This window comes from Mizuhopecten yessoensis, unplaced genomic scaffold, assembly GCF_002113885.1.
Source record: "Mizuhopecten yessoensis strain PY_sf001 unplaced genomic scaffold, ASM211388v2 scaffold8131, whole genome shotgun sequence".
NCBI lineage: Eukaryota > Metazoa > Mollusca > Bivalvia > Pectinida > Pectinidae > Mizuhopecten > Mizuhopecten yessoensis.
In genome coordinates, this window is record NW_018407394.1 from 1,196,055 (window position 1) to 1,210,548 (window position 14,494).

At 35.8% G+C, this 14,494-nt stretch overlaps 1 protein-coding gene across 1 annotated transcript in view; it reads left to right on the plus strand.

The window, feature by feature from the left end:
* Positions 1 to 63: 63 nt before the first annotated feature.
* The window catches only part of LOC110455098 (polycomb protein EED-like), a 29,895-nt gene continuing 15,464 nt past the window's right edge, over positions 64 to 14,494 (plus strand). The window contains exons 1-11 of the mRNA XM_021505039.1: positions 64 to 115; positions 4,127 to 4,352; positions 5,066 to 5,209; positions 6,043 to 6,135; positions 8,118 to 8,183; positions 9,746 to 9,880; positions 10,870 to 10,951; positions 11,768 to 11,859; positions 12,887 to 13,014; positions 13,379 to 13,484; positions 14,307 to 14,465. Of these exons, the coding sequence (XP_021360714.1) occupies positions 4,254 to 4,352; positions 5,066 to 5,209; positions 6,043 to 6,135; positions 8,118 to 8,183; positions 9,746 to 9,880; positions 10,870 to 10,951; positions 11,768 to 11,859; positions 12,887 to 13,014; positions 13,379 to 13,484; positions 14,307 to 14,465 (1,104 nt within the window). The 5' untranslated portion in view covers positions 64 to 115; positions 4,127 to 4,253. The remainder of the gene's footprint in view (positions 116 to 4,126; positions 4,353 to 5,065; positions 5,210 to 6,042; positions 6,136 to 8,117; positions 8,184 to 9,745; positions 9,881 to 10,869; positions 10,952 to 11,767; positions 11,860 to 12,886; positions 13,015 to 13,378; positions 13,485 to 14,306; positions 14,466 to 14,494) is intronic.

Here is a 14,494-nt window from a genome sequence, read left to right on the forward strand (position 1 = left end):
AATAGGAATTATATATGTGAGCGCTGTGTTTCATTATGTAATCAATTGTATTGTGTCTTTGTAGGTTTTAGATTTAGATTGTCCATCCCCTTGAAAAACTCGCGGCTGTGGATTGGTAAGGTTTTCTTTTTCGTATCTTTAGGCTTAATAAACGAAAGTACGAGGGAAATGCTTGCATGCGTTTTTTGTTTATATGAAAAGCGAGTGATAATAAATGATAGCATGATTTAACGAAACACAAAGCTGACAACGTGTTCCACTTCACTCGAGGCTTTTGTTTAGTGAAAATCTCAGCCGTTTTCTGTATGTGACCTACTGACCGTCTGGATATTTCGGAAAACATCAAAACCGAAACCGAAAGTATATTATCTGACTAGGGATACTTAACTATGTGGTACTAGGCTTTGGTCCGTATCCATGCAACCAAAACAAACCAAGCAGTACCAGGATCTACCGGGCTCTTGTCCGTTTATAGACGTTTCCGTCTCTTACTCCATCTCTGAATGTTCCTTAATTTCCAGTTATTCATGTTTGTTAGTATAGTTTGTGATCGTAAGTTCACAGTTCACTATTTTCTTATGAATCCGCTATTACCAGTTGTTTATTATAGAATTATATGCGATTGATATATAGTGAATTATAAAGGTTACTCATTATTTTGTATTTAATCAAAATTGTGACTTTTCAACATGAAATATACAATGTATGTACACACTGTACATGTATCTATGTATTTTTTCCATGTTTGTTGTTGGATAAGTTTTTGACACATATTTGCTTTGATGAGAGCTGGTGATGATCAGATTCCTAATGCATATGTATGTCTGCCACGTGACCAGTTAAACATGCATGTCTGTCACGTGAAACATGTAATGTAGAAGTTTCTTTCTAAAAGAAACAGTTAATGGTTCCCCGTTTTATTTACTCTTAGCAGAGGAAGATGAAAAAGTATACACGTGTATTAGGGTAATAACATGCATGATTATAAAGATAGAATCACTTTAGTCTAGACAACTTTAGTATAGGTATTTAAGTAAATTTCAGTTATTACAGCGCTTCATTTCCTGAATTCTTTTAGCATAAGAGCCTGTTGAGCGAGTGTTCAGATTTGTGAGAGTCGGTGTTACTGCGATTACAAGAAGTTAATTACATTGTGGTTACTTAGTAAACTGTAACTTCACGGTTCCTCTCCGTTTTCCTCTCTTCAGATGTATCTCTGTTCATATAACAGATGTTCTCCTGTTGGCTCCTGTGAGTGTTCAACGGAAAAGCCTACTGGTCGTGTAATTTAAAAAAAAAATGACTTTTTCACATTTTCATTTACTTTTTTCTTCTCTTTCCGTCGATATCACACTGGTTTTTTTTTTATACGTCATAGCATTTTTTCTAATCTATTGACCTATTTATTTAAAAGTAGTATAAGACAGGTGGTCAGTAAAAAAGGATGTATCGGAAAGTGACAGAAAGTATTATTTCACAAAACTTTGACCCATGATAAAGAATCGTCTCAAAGGACCTAGCTGATAATTAGGGGACTGCATAGTATGTGAAAATACAAAATACTATTACGAATTGGCTTAGCCAACTGTTACATACATGTGACACCCGCGTAAAAACGCAGTAAACTCATTCAAAAAGTGTAATTTATATATTTTGGTTTGGTGTGTTAGTGTTTTACGCCCTATTAACAGCTATGGTCATTTAAGGACGTGCCAGGTTTTGATGGTTGGGGAAAGACGGATTTCCCGGAGAAAAACCACTGACCAACGGTCAGTACCTGGCGACCGTCCCACGTAGGTCACCCGCGACCTAGTGGTGGAGGTGGTAGCAGAAGGTCAGACGCCTTAACCACTTGCACACACACACACACACACACACACACACACACACCTCCTCACATCCGCCCCTGATTTATATATATGCACAATATACACAATAGTAAATAAGATTTACTTTAAAAAAAACGTTCAATCTGAATTAAATACTCATAATATTATGGGAACTTTTTATTTATTATTCAACTGAATCAGCAATAGCCACGTTTATAGTAAACCTATACGGATTTCTGCATACAACTTTCAGGAGTTTCAGAAAACATCTGGAGGTTTCAGAAAGTATTCCAAACCGAGTTTCGGAGAACATCTGGAGGTTTCAGAAAGTATTCCAAACCGAAACCGAAAGAATAATATACGAATTGATCATTTCGTTGAATTATTTGTATAGTAAGTGCTAGCCTTAGTGCAGTTCAGACACACAATGGCAGCAATGTTAGCAAAACAATCACTGTTTGGTTTTGGGATGGCTTTATCAAGAAGCATTTTGATTAATATCCATTAAAACATTGGTTTCCCATTATTTCTTCATCGTTTAAAATGCCAATACTATCTTTTTACATTACTGCAAATGGGTGTTTTACGAAATAGAGAGAAAAAACAGTCGCTACACTCGAGAATATTACGTTACTAATGTAACCATTTTACTTGGAGACTTTTTAACGCAATTGTTTTCGTTTATTTTTTCGGGGTGAGGGAGGAGGGGTGAGGGCTGAATACCCAAGGACCCGCATCACAGAAAGGCTTTGCGCATTCAACACTTAAATCAGATCCTTAAACCTCTTCTTCTCCTTCCCTCCCACCCCTTCTTAATTTTGCCAATAATTTTCGGGCAAAAAAAACATCGACCATCAACATCTTTCAAAACACGCTATACAGAACGTAAGTTTACGTTAAAATTAACAGAGCTTTTTGTAAGCTACTATTCATATTATGAATAAAATTTCAAAATCTTAAATCATAAAGATACAAATGGCGGTGGGATTCATTGTATCTGGAATATTAGAACACAAGATAAACTCGCGTGTGGCAATCTTCTTGATTACTTTTTTTTACGGGAAAGAGATGGGCGGTATTGGGGTAGCTGTTTGATACTGTGAGAGGGGCTTCGCAGCTTTGAATGTGGGAAGTATATACATATAGGAATAAAGCCGCGTTTCCGTTTAGAAGCGAATATATGCCACCTACGCCTGGGGTGGGGCTGGGGTAGGGACTTTGCCCAGAGTTTCCTTTCTCTCAGTTACACCCAGAGATGTCGTTCTTTCAAAGGGCCCGTACATTTTGTTACAGATTTACCCCCACCCCGCCTCCCCCCGTTGATATATATCATCATTGGGGTGTCTTTTTACCGAAATATCATCATTGTGGATGGCATTTTTACCGAAAGTTGGTCTGAAAACCCTTAAATGTGTAAAATTACTCTGAACATCTGAGCTAAGGTCCAAATATAGCTGTAACATATCCTCAGATCACTGTGATCCCTATAATCACTTACAGTAAGTGTAAGGAAGGAACGACAGCTCTAATTCTAGGCAGAGATTGTCCAGGAACACTGCCCCCGCCGGCAGTTATACTGTTTTGATTTGTTGTTTATCAAAAACATCAAAAATCTAAAACCTTTTTAGAGATTAAGGTTTTCGATCAAATCTAAAACTGTTTTGAATTCAGGCTTTTGATAATAATGTCAATGCTAGGCTTTTGACAAAGCTTAAGATATCCAAAACAATTTTGAAATTATATATATAGGATCTTACATGAGTTTCCATTTCGTATGAGATTTATGAGACGAGTCTTAAGAAATTTTCATTTTAGCGAGCCTCTGGCGAGCTACAATGAAAAATTCGTGACGAGTTTCATAAATTTCATCTAAAATAAAAAAGAGTGTAAGATCCTGTTTATGACATAGTCAAGATTTTTGGCATTTATTTGTGTAAAGCGGCAAGTTTCATGCAAAAAGCTGCCATTTTGACTCCGGTGCGTAAGTTTGTGACGTCGTGTACTTGTCCGATGCGTGACGTCACTTATATTACATATGGGTTAATACGCAAAATAATAAGACATGGGTATATTCACTGGATAACACATACAGTACATTATGTGATTGATCGTAGTTCGTTATAACAGGGACAGTATATACGTCCCTGGTTATAATTAATCACGGCCGGATTATCAGACACAAATATTACAATTGTAATTTTTCAACCAACTTCAATAAATGAAAATTTGCAAGGTTATATAGGGAAAGAGCCTTAGAGTTTTGCTTGTTCTTAACACAGATAAACTCCTCTTTTCAGCTGCCCTTTTGGCCTATGACATCAAACAAGATCTTGACTCTATGTGCTCACAAAACCTTTGGCTAATTTTCCCGCCATAACATGTAATGTCACATGACCAACACGTGATGAAACAAAGAAAATCAAGATGTCCGCAGACATTAACGTAGACATGCCTGTTTTGCAAAGAGAAAAACGCTCGCGATTGGTGGTTCCAACGTACACAGATGCCTCTGGAGACGAACAGGTATATAAAGAGAAACAATTAGATATTTTAGTTGCTTTCTGATACCACGAGATTTTATGGAAACATTGAATAGGCAGAGATTGTCACCGAAACCAAACTTGGATGATTGTCGGCGGTTGATTATGTTCTTTTGTTAGGATTTTCATAATAATAACATGGATTATTTGACTACTGATGTGTCAAATTAAATATTTAAAACTCAATGTGTGTCACTACATCAGTACTTCATATCGTCGCGAATGTGTATTTATATGCACGGCACATGTATGTCATTCGACTTGTGTACGACTTTTACATGGTTTGATATAAGAACGATATTTCTGCTGTGTTCTGAACGCGACAAGAGAAATCGTCTTTACATTGTCATGAAAGTAGCGCAAATGCAATTGTTGATAGACTAGCGATAATCAACGTTCACTGAAGTTGATAAACAGATTTTGAAAAAGGCGCCACTAAATTAAAAGTAAACAATTTTGTTTACATTTATATATAAAACGAAAAGAATCACTGCATTTCTTTTCACTCTAACTCTTATAATGCATACAATGGCAAGTGTTTTTGTATTATTATGTTGTAAAATATTACCCCTATTGCAGCACTTTTAACAGGGAAAATTCTAAAATTATTGCAGGTTAACACCGAACTCTCCTATACATTGTATGTTACACTTATTAGGGCGCTCATGTAATATTCATATGTTTTACTTTCCACAGGATGATATATCTAGTACAGCCAGTACCATCATGGAAGACTCTTCTATCCGCAGTGAAACTCCGCCCACACAGCGACGGTTTGGTCGCGGCAAAAACAAAAACAAGAGGTGTAAACTTCAATACAAATGCACAAATTATATCAAGGTAACTTTGTGAGATGTGTTCAGGGGCGGGTCCAGGTGAGGGCGTAATGGGCCCTTTTCAAAACAAAAAAAACCTATCGTAATCTGCTAATATTGTATTGAATGTGGCAATTTATCATATTCATTAATTAAACACATAAACACCCTGACACTTTAACTATAAAATATACATGTTCCAAGTCAGGAACCGTTACATTAGTGCATTTCACAATTATTTTATGTTTTTTAGCCAAAAAAAGGTCCAAAAAGTTATTCGCCTCGTTCCGCTAGGCGAAAGATTTGATTTTACGCCCCCTCTTTCAAATATCCTAGAAACGCCCCTGGTGTATGACATTTTGTTTGATTGATTGATTGATTGATTGGATTTACGTCTGCTTCACTACCGAGTCGTTCGGTTATCCAGCAGACATTATACATGTAATCGGTGAACATATAGCTGAATTTATAAATTAGTCATACCTATATAGGCCAGGCAAAAATCTTAAATAGGTAGCTATAGCTACTATGGTAAAAATTGTATTTTTTGAAAATAATTCTTTAAGGTTTATATAGAGTGATTTTGAATTTAACAGTGCTTTTGTATCGGATTGCTTAATAGCAAATGGATTCTTATTAGATTGGTATGTACAGTGTACATGTGATGACTTTGGCACACATATGCTATATGCATAACTTGGACTGCACATTTAAAACAGTTTATGACTTTTCCTACTTGCAGTGTTGACAATGCCATCAAATTTCTTCATGTTAAAAATATGAAGTGATTTACTAACATTATGTAGATTTTGAATATACATATATTTTGATTTGATAATTTGCAAAAACTGTTTTTAGGAGGACCATGGACAACCATTATTTGGACTTCATATCAACCAGTTCACCAAAGAAGGGGACCCTATCCTTTTTGCTACAGTTGGATCAAACAGAGTAAGATTCATTGTAATAGGACAATTTACATACAAACCTATACCTAGACATGAGTGATTCTGCAATGTTATTTTTAAGCCGCTGTTGGCGAGAGCCGAGCGGCTTATTGATTCTTTCCAGATAACAAATTACGGACCCACTTCCATTCAGGGTGCGTGCGCATTAATTCAGTCTTGCATGCTTCCGCTATATAGTTTCGTTATCGTAAATAGAAAGTAGAATCTCTGACACTCACCTGTGAGTTACATAAAGCTTCTGATACCCTTCACCAAACAAAACAGTTATCTCCAGTGCATTCTACGAGTGTTGTGGTGGTGAAATTCGTGCACTGGGTTTGAGCGTTTTAGCAACTCGGATTACGGTTGGAGGAGTGTTTGTTTTCATGACAGCACATGTGAAGACTGTCAAGCATTGACGCTGTCTGTACGGTCTAGCTTTTTATATTTTGTAAGTACAAGGAAGAAGTAAATATATATACTTATAAACCGTATGAGTGATGAAGTATAACCTCTAATTTGATGTTTCAAACGGGAACGTAATATGACATATCATGCTTAGGTTGATAACGGTAATAAACCATCGTTGCTATAGGACGTGGCTCTGAGACGAGACGATATGGGAACTGTGTATGCTTATCAATTATTTCTGTAACACAGCATGCTATTTCTGGTGTATTTATTTATGAAAATGTAAAAATTTAAGAACATGACACAACTGGCGCTGCTGTTTCACAAGAATTTGCGCTGTGTCAAAACATTATCCAATCGATGTAAGGGAAATAACTCTTTCGTTGGTAAAGTCACATTGAGAAATATAATTTAAATATATTCCAAGAACATTTGTGAGATGTTGTGATGAATTGTATATTCAATGACAGTTAATAAAGTCACTACATATATTAATAATTTTATTAATATGAATGAAAAATAAATAAAAATAAAAAGGAGTACAATGTCTCTTATCTCTATGCATGTTTTCCCTGACTACTGTTAGTTATATATCCTTCATTTCACAAGCACAAAATGCACCTATTCTTTATTACCCATTCACTGATTGCCATTCTGCATGTAAATACTCATGTCACATCATTGAAAGATGCTAATTAATAAAAATTACAACAATGCGTCACAAAAGAGGGTGAATAAAGAGCTTGGAGAGGGAGAAATGTTTTTAAGGCATCATTTAAGAGGTGATTGATTTTGGAAATTCCAATTGCAACATCATGATCATCACATGACCTGATTTTCAATTAGCAGAATACAGAACACATATCTGAGGTATTATAGTAGATATTGATGCTGAAGCAATTAAATTTAAAGAGGTGAGCGGCTTTAATGTCACACTGACATAATTCTAGTTAATAAAAGTAATCCCCTTGTTTTTTGTTTGTTTTTTACAAACTCGAACCATGAAACTCATTTTTATTTTATTTTAATTATTCTGATGTAAATCACTTGCTTTAAGGAATAGATCCCTGTCCTACTACCCTGTGTTTTTTCCTATATACAGTAACCTCCCCTTAACTTTTGTTCAATATAAGTGAAGAACAGTTAGGACAGGACACTATTGGTTAGAAAGATGGTATAACAATCTGAAGTCTGGGGTTCGAATCCCGGTCTAGCCCGCTGAATTTTTACACTCAAAACACTATTAATTAGAAATGATTTATCAAAGCTATAGTCATGCCAGACAAAATCAGTCTCCAACACTTAGCTACAGTTTTTGGCAGTGGTGTGGGGATTCTTAAGTGGTATACATGGTTGCATGCTAACAGTGTTTCAAATTTAAAGAAAGACGGATTCCAGCCAAAGTCTGGTTGGTCTACAAGTGACTGAAAGCATGCAGCCTTTACTAATATGTAGTATTAACTGTAGTTTGTACAAGCAACCCACAAGGCAAACAACCATACACAATTGTTGGCTGTTCACTACATTACTTCATATTTTTGTTTAATGAATATATTTTTTCCTCTATTTTAACAGGTAACTTTGTACGAGTGTTTGGATGGAGGGAAGATCAACCTACTACAAGCCTATATGGATCCCCCTGTATCCTTCCACTTATATCACCTTCAGCTACTGAAGGTCTGGTGCACATCCATGATTGGTTGTCCATCATCAGTTATTGATCTATAGCTGGAGCCAATCTGTTCTTTGATCATTTAGAACCTTGAAACTTTTGACTGTGTACTTCAATGATTCTTGCAGTGACTTGAATCTAGCTTAAACAATTTATTTTCTACTTAAAAAATCAATATAATGCCTAGTAAGGTTTTGTTATCATAATTTGTTAGGGTTTGTATCTGGGAATTATACAGGTCCTGTGATTTTTCTGTAGCTTCAAGTTAGAGACATGTATAGCACTTATTCTGTAACTTTCTATGGTTATATCTTTTTCTTTCACCTTGGCGTATGTAAGATTATAAGACTCTTTCATAAAGCCTCGGGTTCGACCAAATTTGAAAATCCTGAGGTTGGAATTTCCGTATCCTACACCCTTGGGCATGAAAGAGCATTTTTCTCTCATTCCAACTACCAGGATAAGCTCAGAAACCATGAAAATGCATTTGGACTGGCTACCATTTGGAAAATATCAATTCCCCCCCCCCCCACCCAAGTTTTTAGACAAAAACGAATCTGTTGGCCAGATTCAACATACCCCATATTTGCAAGAACACTGCGCAGAAAAATTAATCTCATCTTTCTAACATGTACGATAAATATATCCTAATAGATTTTGATTTCATCATGACTCCTTTTCCGCATTGTGGCTTTGGAGTTTTCTAAATCTGTGACATCACGTCATTGTTGAGCCATAATCACGTCACGTGAAATGGGGTGTAGGGTAGAAATTTCCTACACCCCTTTCTTACCCTGGACAGCTCTACCTTATACACACGGAAATGAGAGAAATAACTGTCCTATATGAGGAACACCCATGTGGAATACCTGGCTGTATCCCACACAGATGCACTCAGTGACCTGTATTTTTGATGTCGTCACAACCAGATGACAGCAACTTGTTATGATGTCACAATTGAAAACTCATCAAAACGTTGTTTGACTGACTGTGGCAATCTGGCTGTCGGCAAGTGACACCACCTCAGGAACTTAAAGAAAGCCGGCTCTGAAGGTCTTGGATAGATCTGTAACTTTTTCTGCTCTTTCTAAATATGGCCATAGTTTGCGAATACATTATCTAGAAATTTTGCTATACTTAGTTTTGTATTTGCATTTTCTATGTCCTGTTTAACCAAACTTTTGACTGAGATGTGGGAGAAAAAGAGTCGGTCATTATGCAGGTACATGTATGTGGGATATGGATTTTCTGCCTTCAGCTTCAGGTGCAGAATTTGGTGTCGGAACCCCAAAGCAATGCTTTCGTTTGAACCCAAATTCTACATGTATCCTCGGATAGAATATGAGACTATTGATCTAATACCAGAAATATATATATATAGTCTACTTAACTATGTATGAATGACTATTTGAATCAATTTAAGATTCAAGGTGGTCTCTGATTTGGCTAAAAAGTAGTACAAGTCAGGTATTTTATAGTATTTTATTAGCAGCTAGAACAGAAATTCCACTATCTTCTTTAACATTGTAAGTGTGTGGATAGTGAGGAAAACTTCTACTGCTGTACCTGGACGTTTGATCCAGAAACTGGACAGCCACTTCTGGCAGCTGCCGGGCTCAAGGGAATCATCCGCATCATCAGCCCTGTCACAATGTCTTGTATCAAGGTACTGTATATATCAAACTTATTTTCTTAAAAATCCTTTTCAATAATGAGGTTTTAGTTTCAAGTAGCACAGTAGTATGAAAATTCGGTGAACATGGGGTATAAGTAAATTGTTTTGTGTATGGGTGATGTCAAATATAATTAGAAAAAAGTTTTGTGTGGTTGATTCAGGCTAGAAGTCTCCAATTTTACTAGATCTTGTTAAAATTCCACTAACCTAATATTATTCAACATGGTAATTAATATCAAATTTTGACTAGTGAGTAGTCAATCAGGCCAGCAGTTTTTAGAAACCGCAGTCCTGCTGAATATTTCAATAGACTCAGACTATTGGACTACCTTTATATAATTATTGTCTAGCCCTGTGAGATGTAAGTGGATAATTTTCACATCTCACTTGGCCCAAAGACAGCATTGCTTGGCCACTATTAGGTACAGAGCAATACGGTTAATAATAATAACTTGAGGTTCTTATATACTGCTTTATCACAACCTAGTTCGTAGGTCGTCTCAAAGCAGTTAACAAATTAATAAAGGTTAAACGTTCAAAGTGTGATAAGTACTTGCTAAATATGGGTTTGACTTTTGCTCACAAAAAAGGAGAAATGAAGGTAAATCTTAAAAATCTTGTTCCTTCCATATCATTTAATGGATTTTAACCAAATTTGATCTTGATGAGTATCCTTAAGTTTTTATGTAAATGGAGGATTTGCCCTTCTATTGAGTGCAAAGCAATAGGGTTAATATAGGTAAATCTTCAAAGTGCTACTTTAATATAGGTAAAGGAATTTTAACCTAACTTGGTCTGGATTGTCCTTGAATCAAGGGAACTTAAGGCTGTATACAATAATTTTGTGCCCCCTTCCCTTTGTGTCAGAGGAATAGGGCCTAAAATGGGAAAGGGGGGCATTTTTGCTTCAAAATTATACCTCTCACAAATGGCTGCATGTTTTGTAAACATATTTCTGTTTATTTCTGTTTATATTATAGTATTACAAAGGCCATGGTAATGCCATCAATGAGCTGAAGGTTCACCCCAGGGACCCTAATATGTTATTGTCAGTATCAAAGGGTAAGTCTACAACAACAGTCATATCATCATAGTCCAACCATCTCCGTTTCCACACCCACAGTAGCTGGATTAGGGTGGATTTGGCTGGACTTGTTGGATCATGTTTTCTATGTGAGTTATCTCCCATTTTTAGCCTACTTGACCCATCCGTCTGTGATTGTGCAGTAATTTCACAGTGACTGATCATGAGTTTGTAGCCTCATTTTCACCAAACTTGAAGTAGGAGGACACATTATTTCAAAGGTCAATGAAAATCAATAATGGTAAATACCTCCAATCTTGTTGGCTAATGAACATGATGGATTAAAAAATTAATTGAAGACCTTCACATCATGAAATTCAAAATGTTTAAACCAGAAGGATATATCGTATTTGTCCTGCAATAAGCCCAGGGGACCAACACATAATCTTTGACTGAGAGTTACAGGATGGGCTTATTACAGGAGGAAAGACCTTTTGTGGGCATTTCTTCTAATCTGCAATATATATTGTTGGGCTATTTACCAAGCATGGGCTTATTGCCGGATAAATATTGTAGGTATACATGGAATCATTCTCTCCTAACTGTTTGGCTACACTTTCACATTTTTAGTGATTTTGTTTTTCACTAAATTTAGATAAACCATCCCGAGAGCCAAAGCAGTAGAGTTGTAAACATCTGATAAAGTATTTTTATAGAGGTTGACCAGCTTCTGGAGAGATGCACTAAGTTGTAAGAACTTGTTTCTAGTCCGTTTGTCTGTTCATAATGAAATATGTTTACTTTAAATCAAATCAACCATCTTACATAATCATTAATCATGTGCTCTATTTCAGACCACACATTACGGATTTGGAACCTGAAGACAGATGTAAATGTGGTGATATTTGGAGGTGTGGATGGACATAGGGATGAAGTTCTCAGTGCTGTAAGATCCCTTTAGTCACTCCTGATGAAATACCTCTGTAATATTGTTCATTTGTAATATAATGTTGTATACTCATTATATCATCCATAATACTGTACATGACAGAATATCTCCACTCAGGCTTCACACAAGTCGTCTTTGAAATTCCAAGGGTTGCGCTCACTTACGTCCCCTGCATACCTTGCCCTTTAATATGTCACGACGAAATTGATGGCTCTGCACATGTCACCTGGTGGATGATACAAGTTTGACACTTTGTACATAATAAAGAAATGCACGGTAGCGTAACAGTGAAATTGACCAGCTTAGAAGTCAGGGCCCAGTTGTTCAAAAGGTGGTTTACCTAATCACTGTTTTAACGACAAATTTCAACCTTTAATAATTTTGTCAATATTAAAGGTAAATCTCACAATTTTGCATGTAAATTCACTCTATGAAATATAGGATATCTGGAAAGTTGTAACTAATTCAATGGTTGTGTTTTATAGATACACAAAAATGAAAACCTGGGCTAATCACCTTTTTGAACAACTGGGTGTTGCTTCTCTTTAATCTTCAAAGGATAGGTATCAGCCTAGTAATTGGTCAAGTTTTTTTTTATCTGACACCAATCAATTGCTATTACTGCAAGCCTTCAATTTTGTCATGACATAAATCTAGTCATCTAGGGGTGCAGAGAATCACTTGTAGGAGATCAAAAAAAAATGTAAGGTATAACATGAGATTTTCCTGTCTGAGAATGTAATATAATTTCCGATATGTTGAGAAAGTACAGGTAGTTTCACAAATTTTAAATATGTACATAAGTACATTTATGTACTCCATGAGGCTTTCGACTTGGATTATTTAGATATTATTTATATTGATGTACTCCGTAGGACTTTAACAAAGATTATTTAGATATTATTTATATTGATGTACTCTGTAGGACTTTAATAAAGATTATTTAGATATTGTTTATATTGATGTACTCTGTAGGACTTTAACAAAGATTATTTAGATATTGTTTATTTGATGTACTTCGTAGGACTTTAACATGGATGGTTCCACTATTGTTTCCTGTGGCATGGATCATTCCTTAAAGATGTGGAAGACTGACCATGAATCCATCCAAACAGCTCTGAAAGAATCCTACAACTTCACCCAGGGGAAAACGTATGTCCTACAGTCGGAGTGGTCCTTTATAGAAAAACAACATTTGTTTCCTGAATTTCATTTAAAACTAACAGAAAATTGTTTAAAAGAAAGAAATTTACGATTAAGCCTGAGGTACCAAATATATTTTATACCAATGAGGTCAATTTTGCATGGTCAAATGGATCTAAAACATATAAAATGAACCCATGTTTTCATGTTAACCTTGTGTGCAATTGATTTCAGTCAAATAAAAAAAACAAAAATATGCTTTGATAAAGTCTGATGCATTCACAAATAAATGATATGCATCCACTTGGGCCTCATGTTAATGTTCATGTTCATGTTTATGTTTATGTTCATGTTAATGTTCATGTCATTGCAGAAGATTCACCACAGTATTTCAGCATTTCCCTGATTTTTCTACGCGAGATGTCCACAGAAACTACGTAGACTGTGTGCGATGGCTTGGTAGATTTGTTTTGTCTAAGGTAAGCATCTATGATAGAGAAAATCCAATAAGTCATTAGTGGTTATATTTTCTATCTTATTGAATTATAATTATTTGGAAGATGCCATGTGCACTATAGGGTTGAAATATGCCGATTATCAGATCCTGTAGTATATTTATAAAAAAAATCTGTCTTTTCTGTATTAGCAAGAACATATGTATTCCAATTTTGACCCCCTTTTGCAATAACAAGGATCAATCTGAGCATCAACTTAATCAACATCGAAGTTTGGTTCACGGTTCTATTTTGTTCAATGACCTTTTAACATCTTAGGTGAAGTATAGCTGGGTATTTAGCTTGATATGTTACATAAGTTTGGTAATATTTCCAATACATTTTATTTCCACTCAAATAGTTCTAGTCTCAAGAATTTGATGTGTTCCTATCAGATGTACATTAGGAGTTTGTGATAACTTTGATAAGCCAAGTGGAGTATAAAATGGTCTTGGGTGTGTGCTTCAGTGTCTGGTGTTAAATTCAAGTAAGATGGCACTATGGGAAAAAAATCCAGTCACAAGCATACTTTCCCAAATGTCCTGACATGACTCCAATTTGGGAGATGACCCAATAAGTAAACAGGCATTTTCTAGTGTTAAAAGTCTTTTCCAAATGTGGCCATGAATATGTGACAATAAAGAGTTATGTTCTAAGATGTAACATGAAAAATGAAATTATGTTTATGCATGTCTAGGAGTTCTAGGGAGGTTATTATCTCCCTTGGACCATATAGCCTTGGTAATATTCATTTCTCAAACAAATTTCTGCAGAAACGTAAGTATCATCAGTACTTTATTTTTGCAGTCCTGTGAAAACTGTATTATCTGCTGGAAGCCAGGTCTGCTCAGTGACACAGAAACAGCTCTTAAACCCAAAGACAACAAAGTGACGGTGATCCACCGGTTTGACTACCGCGACTGTGACATCTGGTACATGAGATTCGGTATCGACTACTGGCAGAAGGTAATTATAAACATTGCACTATAATTATT